We start from the raw sequence: 7,911 nt of genomic DNA, 5'->3' as shown, positions 1-7,911 counted from the left end.
GCTGTACAAAATACTGAGTAGGCCTATACTCAGCCTAATATACTAGTATTTCTAATACAGGCAGGCCTATTGTAGCTTATAAGTAGAACTAGTGAAGTTTTCCCACGTAAAACACTGAAAGTTAATTCAGAGGATTTGAGCATCCAATAGTCAGTAATCTAATACAAATAGTAGGCTAACAAAAACACGGCACAAATGAAATGGTTTATTGCCTAATGTATTGATTCGTTTTTGAATGTATCAATAAAAAGAAAACAAAATGGAAGTTTATAACATGTGATGATATAATAATGTAAAATATAAAATATGCTCTTAAAATATCAGGGCTCACTTGAAAAAGAGATGCCAGTCTCAACGTCACTTCCCTGCTTAAATAAAGGAGGAATCAAAAAAAACTTTAATCATCTTAAAATAAGGTTTATTTGAAATAAATAATTGGATGAAATTTAATGATCAAACTTAAAACTGTGGCAACTTAAACTCAAAGTTATGAAGGTCTGTGTTGTGCCATGTCACAGCTGAATGAAAACGTCCAGATTGAATTCGTGACAAGAAAACCACAAGTGTGAAATGATAAGATGGTGGTTATTTTGAAAGCTGTTGCTATTTTTCTGGTGGTTCTGGTACCTGCCCGATCTCAACCCGGCACACGCCGGGAGTCAATAGAAGTTAACAAGTCTTCCAAGCATTCCTGCTCCTTTTGTTAAACTAGGGACACACAATGCAGCCAAACGGAGATAATAAAGAGCTTTGAAGTATATAAACCCAAAATAACGCAACCAAGTAGATTTAAAGTAGTGACTGATTTCCAAAAACGGGTTTGTAAAAGAACAATAAAAAGGGGAGAATTTATGGAGAAATTATACAGTGGATTTGTCAGTTAAAATATCGGAGCTGTCTGAGGTACAAAGCCACATGCTGAGGATTAATGGTAGCTCCAGACCTTTGATTCTGCACTCTTTTTTCTCTGCCCTTGACAAATTGGATTTTGGGGATGGGAAGGTCGCCTGGCCCATTGTCTCCTGGCCGTTTTTGGAGCAATTCATTATGTGCAAGGGTGAGGGAAAGTCTCCATGTGACCATCTCAGCCCGTTTTCTCCCCACAGCTGCCGAAAGAGCCAAACTCTCTCACACCGCGCGCATACTGTTCGCCCTTGCGCGTTAATGTGTCGAGGGGGTACCTTGCTGCTCCATTAGAAAAGCCTGATCACATACGCCACCGCATCACTTTGCGGGCGGAGATTGGCCTGTCCTCATCTCTGTGACTCCTTCTTGTCTCAATCAGTCACTGCGTGGTCTTCATGGTTCTCAAACCACTGCACGGAGAGCCAGCCATGCAAGCAACTCGGGCATCCGCTATCAGTGTGTTTGCAGACTGCAGCATCCCCGCCGGCCTGCGGATAGGACCGGTGCCGGGCGTCTTCAAACTAGGGAAATACGTTACTGATCGCAAAGAGGTCGTAACCAAGAGAAAGGTACGTTTTTATCATGGCATTAAATATGATTTATTCCTAATTATTTCAATCTTCAAAAATTCATTTTTTACAATTCTGCTTTCGTAGGATGATTTTTGCAGGCTTCCGAATTGAATTACAAACTAACGGAAGAAAAAATTGTCTACAGTGGCATTCTAATAAAGATGATCCTATTTTAATGACAAATCGTTCCATTAAAATCATTATCACTTTTAGGCCTATATTAATATTCATATTATTATTATGTATAAGACTGATATGAATAATGGATGACTTTCGAAAACATTATTTTATTTCTTAATAAGGACCTACATTTAATTATCAGGGCAGGTAAAGGAGACACAGTGATCTTTTTTAAAAACATTTTGAACCAGACCTGTCAAAGTTCATTGGGCCTTCGGTTATTAATTGGTTCGTGCTGTCAGGTTAGAAATAATTGAGTTATATTAGTGGGACGACTTGTCACTCTGTGCCTTTACTTAACCGCCCTAATAGGGCGACCTTGGGTGCTATGTGAGATTTCATTTCCTCCTCCACTTTAAATTTCACAGGCTAGTAGGCAAGTTATTCAAATTAACCATTTCATTTTAATGCACTACGGCCGTGGAATTACGCTAAGGCCTAGACCGCAGTCTCGAGGTATAAAATAAGAATATGGATAAGAAATGCTCAAATATATAGAAATGTATATAGAAATGTATAGAACATCTAAAATAAAATTCGTTATTAATACAATATGGAACTACCAGAAATGGATGCTATTTCTATTTTCATTTCATGTATATTCATTGATTTAACATAATTTTTAAAATACAGGCAATTGTTTATTGGTGAGTTTATGGACCTTAACAAACCAATAGATAAGTACCCTACATTATAACTGCATTATAAATATAGGCATAGGCCTACACCCTGCTGTCGTCGTTTGTGATTGATGCGGCTAAATGCATCCCCCTGGGCGTCATGTGATGCATCAGGTGCAATCTCCGTGTCAAATGTCACGCTTCAATCTTTAATTTGCTTGAACAGTTTAGGAACCCTTTGACACTTCTCAAATTCGTTTCCCATATCAACTCAATTATGTGTCATTCTCCCTGGTAAATTATCACCGCTGGTTAACATAGCGGATAAAGACGCATTAAACGCATTGGCACACCTCAAGGTGGGCTATGGCCTATCATTTAGCCATTGGGCATAGCAACAATCATATTTACAAACAATTAATTCACTATTTAATAAACCAATATTTCTAAAACTAAAGCCTTGAATGTGCTAAGCCTATACGAAAAGAAACACAAAGCTTTTCTTGCTCCAATTGCAGTCATGCGTGACGTCACAATATCAAATATGAAACTCTGTTTATGATTTATTCATAAACTATTATAAACTGCGGCTGCCGGCCTTTTAGCGAGCTGTGATTTTATCGAATGCTAGGCCTTAGTACCATCATTTCTAACGTTGAACCATCCATGTTGTGGATCTAGATTCGGCTGCTGAGGGGTGAAATCGTGGATGAATCAGGTTGCCCTGTGCCAGACTGGATTGGGTGTATCCGGGCGGCCAGAAACAGTCAAGAACAGAACTTGGAGGCTGTCTCAGATCTACCTAGTGGGCAGGTCAGTACTGTGCTTTATTTGAAAATGCATAAAGCTCAAGTCATTTGATTTAAAAACAGTTAGTTGCATGTATCGAACGTTGCTCTTTTACGTTAGATTTTCTATCGTGTGCTGACGGAGATCCCAGCAGGCGAGGAGCTCAGTGTGTGGTACTCCAACACTCTGGCTCAGTGGTACGACATCCCTACCACTGCCACTCCAACACACGACGAGAAAGGTAAGAACACTGTAGAATGACCCTGTAATGTAACCATACAGAACAATGAAAAAAGTAGCCAAAAATAGATCATGGATATTTGTTTGCCGGCTGGTTCAACGCGCTTATGCACGATCGAAATCCACATGTATCATTATTTATTCTTATTTAACGTGGCAAGTCAGTTAAGAACAAATTCTTATTTACAATGTCGGCCTAGGAACAATGGGTTAACTGCCTTGTTCAGGGGCAGAACGACATATTTTTACCTTGTCTGCTCCGGGGTTCGATCAAGCTCAACGCTCTAACCACTGTGCTATTGTCCAAACAAAAGTTTAAATATAAATGGATTAGGCTACAGTATAGGCCTGATGATGCTGCTTACTGGCATTGACATTTTGTGAGTTCCATCATTGCACAGTTAAGTGACTGTCCAAACCTTGGCGTCCAGCTATTATAATCAATTTCTGTGGAAAGGTTGTAGGCCTATATTTTCACGGTTGACAAATGTGCATCCCCAGAGCATACATTTCGATTCCGGGTTAATTTGATGGTTTTATTTACATTAACATTTTAAATAGGCTTGACAGAATTTCATTATAAACAATTCAATAATAAAAATTAAAATGTGTAAAACAGCCAGCAATAGTCCTAACTAAGCTTCGTTGTGCTAGTGTAATAAACAAGAAAATTACAATAATAATAATAATAACTTTTCCCCCAAAAAAATATTATCTGGATATTCAAACAGTGGCGTCGACGCCATGGGTTTGTAGGCTTGTCGAATTATAGCCTAATCATATGGTCACCAGCAAAATATTCCGGTTTTAATCAGATTACACCTAACGGATACCGCCTACTCAGGAAAATTCGATAACGGTGTTTAGATTCAATTATAATGCCTAGTCTAAATTCTTTCACAGATTTGCGATTTCATTCTGTATTATGTTTCATGTTTTGTGTGGACCCCAGGAAGAGTAGCAACTGCTTTTGCAACAGATAATGAGGATCCCAATAAAATAACAAATACCAATACCGATCTACATTAAAAAGTTAAAATGTACTTTTAGAAAAAAAAAGGTTCTGGATAGAACGAAAAAGGGTTCCATGGTTGCTGCATATATGGTACCCTTTAAGGGATTATATATAGAACCTTTAGGGGTGCTATATATGAAGCAAGCAATAGTACCCTATTTGGATCTATCTATAAAACAATTCTAAGAGTAATTACTCTGTCTGAGATGAATTGGCCATGATAAATGGAGGGCCTGACAGTCATTTTCAAGATATAGCCTACCAAAATTATATTCGACTGTTACACCAATTACAGTGACAGGCACATGGAATAAAACCCGCAGTTTAAAAGCAGGGATAGGCGTGTTTTAACAATCATCAAAGCAGACGATAGTAATTCATAGGGGGACAGAGGTTAACAAATGTCATCGCCTCATTAATATTCATGTACTCTAAAGCAAATGAATTTAAAAAAAAAGGTGCTTTACGGTAAATTAGCTTGCTACATACGGTATTGTTGCCTAATGAATGCTAACTTTTATGTGGGATGTTTATTGCCCTGATTTGTGGCGAAGCGCTTTCTGCTGATCTCAGTCCAATACACCGGGCGCTCCTTGACATACGCGTCCTATTATTTGGCGTTAACAGATGGGCCAGCCTTATTGTCTATGGCGATTTGCGATTTCAAGCAACAGCTGCTGTCACTTCTACGGGAAAGAGCACAGAGAAAGTCCCCCTATTCAACGTATTGGTTTCGGAGCGACAGATTGGACGGGGCGTTTGCTCTTTTGATGGCGATGATAAACAACAGCCCTATAAGGATTACAAAATCATTACATCTATATAATTGACCTCCCATTGTTCAACTTGTGTCATTGCTCACGTTTGATGAGGTGGATAGGGTTAATATACTCTGTCGCCTATTCAAAACATGAATCCCATTGGAAACGAGTAGATTCATCTCAAGGGATTTACCTAAAACATTAAAATAAGAAACGGTAAAGATGTGCATGTGGCACAAAATAACAGTACAGTTTGAGATTACTCTAATAGGCAACTGTGAGCATCTGCAGATGGAACATCAGTCATAAAGCACCCGATAATAGGCTTCTACACTCACAAAGCAATAGATAGAAATGTGTAGTAACACAAAATGTTCAAGATTGAAAGTGCTTTATTGACAGAAGTGGGACGATTCAGGAATATGGAGACCCATCGATGTTAACCTCATATCTCTCTGCTTCTCTACAGGTGAAGAACGCTACATTTGCTGGTACTGCTGGAGAATATTTAAATATCCCAACACACTCAAGGCCCACGTCCATTTCCACTGCGCTCTGAGCAACGGGCGGAGCTTTGTGAACAGCGAGCAGGCCAGGAGCACAGACAGCTTCAGCAGGTCACCCAAATCCGGGGACATTCCCTACACCTCCGCCTCGCCCAGGAACGGCCACAACACCTCCATCTCAGACTCTGTCAGACGGACCGTGTCTTCCTCACCTTTCCTCAACAAAGTTGGCGTATCAAAGAAACCCAGCTCTGAGGAGCAGGACAGAGCACTTGACATGAGCGTTACCTCGGCCAGAAACCACGGACATCTCATGGGCCTTGGCGCAACGTCTTCAATGTTGAGCAACATGGGGTTCCACCCAGGCGTGCGCTCTGCATTCAAGCCCATGGGCCAAACCAAAGTCCCCACGGCTGACGTCTACAGAGAGGAAACTAATGGGAAGCATAATGGACTAGGCTTCAGCAAACTCATGGGGAACATGAAATCAACGCGAGCCTTGAATGAACCTTTGACCGGAAGCCATCCCTCCAAGTGCGTCCATCCATTAGATTCTACATCTCCCGTTGTCCCGTGCGCAAACACCCTCAGGGGTTTTCCGTTAATACCTAATTTTGAGGAGACATCAGCTTTCAAGCACGTGGAGAGCCGAATGCACTCTGGACTGTCCCCCTCGCGCTACTCTCAGATGTCCTCTGGATTCCATTTTGAGAGGTTTTCTCTGCCTCAGTTTGATGGCGTCAAGCCATATAATGGAGATTGCAATATCCCCCTCATGCCATTCACCGTGTACAATGGCGAGCTGCTTTATAGTTCACCATACTACCCACTGAAATTCCATTTTAGCAATCTCCTAAAATACCCGGAGACAATGTCCTACTTTGGCGCACCTGCACTCAACCAAGACCTGGGTTCAATTACCAACATTGACAGGGAGATAGCCATGCACACTCAACAGTTGTCTGAAATAGCCGTTGAAAAGAACCGAACCAGGCTCGACTCTATGCCCACTGCTAACACAGGCTCAGGGAAGCCCAAAAAGGGACACTTATGTCTTTACTGTGGTAAACTGTACTCTCGGAAATACGGACTCAAGATTCACATGAGAACTCACACAGGGTACAAACCGTTGAAGTGCAAAGTTTGTTTTCGGCCCTTCGGTGACCCCAGCAACCTGAATAAGCACATCCGTCTGCACGCGGAAGGGAACACCCCGTACAGGTGCGAATTCTGTGGCAAGGTGCTGGTGCGCCGGAGGGATTTGGAGCGTCATGTCAAATCAAGGCACCCTGGACAAACAATAAAAAAAGCTGAGGACAAAACCGAGAGCATATTCGAGGATCAAGAGCAAAAGAGCGACAATGACAGCGACGTAGATGTATGCTTCACCGATGATCAGAGCGACCAAGAATCCAGTAAAATAGATGATTAATTGAGATTTTGACACGAATATGGCAAAGACGGCATAATGTTTTGTGAAATTGTTACAGGTTACCTGTACATATTTCTGTGTAATATGATTTCCCCAAGGAGCGAAAGTTATTTATGTATGTTTTAAAGCTATTGAAAATGTAATTGTTCATAAAAAAAAATTCTGATTAGGACTAGACAATTTTCAAATGAGCTTTTTCTTTTACAACAATGTCCTATTCGTTTCAGATGGAACAAAGTATAGGCAGTATGATTTCAGAATTGTATAATATCACAGCTGATGATAATGAATTAATTTTTGTATACGCTAATTGGTAGCCAATATGTTCCCCAAATAGAGGTCGGCTGCACTTTTACAATTACAATTACTTAAATGTTGCACTTTCTTGCGAGGGCATTTAGGGCAAAGTTGAAAAGGCTCAGCAAATATTTATAGCAGTTAGTACCAATCCATTATTTAAGGATCTTGTTTATAGTAAAAAATAACATCTGATTTAAACAGCATCATGTACAAATCTAAGAATATGATATTTCACTGCTCAGTGAAAAAGTGTTGTATGTTTGTTCATAAGTGATATTGTATATTGACAATATTTTCCTCTTGTTCATTGAGTTGTTCCTTTTTAATAAATGTAATTTAAAACTTGGAAATGGTTTGTAACTTGATTCAAATATATAGTCTACACTCAAGCCTACTGATTTATTAGGCTATCTAATGCACATCAAATAAATTCCCCCCACTTTTAACTGCCATGGATAGTGCACTAATGAATAATTCGATATTCCACTTTTAGCCTACATTGTAGACAGGGTTATCAGGATGTCGTCTCTATATTTCCTGTGCAGTTGAAGTTAAGATTACTTCCGTTTGAAGACGTTTTTCAAATGGGG

General features: G+C 40.0%; 1 protein-coding gene across 1 annotated transcript; it reads left to right on the top strand.

Moving 5' to 3' along the window:
• The first annotated feature begins 1,192 nt into the window (after nt 1-1,192).
• prdm13 (PR domain containing 13) lies at nt 1,193-7,671 on the top strand. The gene is made up of 4 exons (XM_021596343.3): nt 1,193-1,475; nt 2,960-3,091; nt 3,188-3,308; nt 5,553-7,671. The coding sequence occupies exons 1-4, from the start codon at nt 1,302-1,304 to the stop codon at nt 7,019-7,021; spliced, it is 1,896 nt and encodes a 631-aa protein (XP_021452018.1). The 5' UTR covers nt 1,193-1,301; the 3' UTR covers nt 7,022-7,671.
• Nucleotides 7,672-7,911: the final 240 nt, after the last annotated feature.

This window comes from Oncorhynchus mykiss, chromosome 3, assembly GCF_057628025.1.
Source record: "Oncorhynchus mykiss isolate SJ-2025 chromosome 3, ASM5762802v1, whole genome shotgun sequence".
Taxonomy (NCBI): Eukaryota; Metazoa; Chordata; class Actinopteri; order Salmoniformes; family Salmonidae; genus Oncorhynchus; species Oncorhynchus mykiss.
This window is presented reverse-complemented; position numbering and strand designations above follow the sequence as displayed.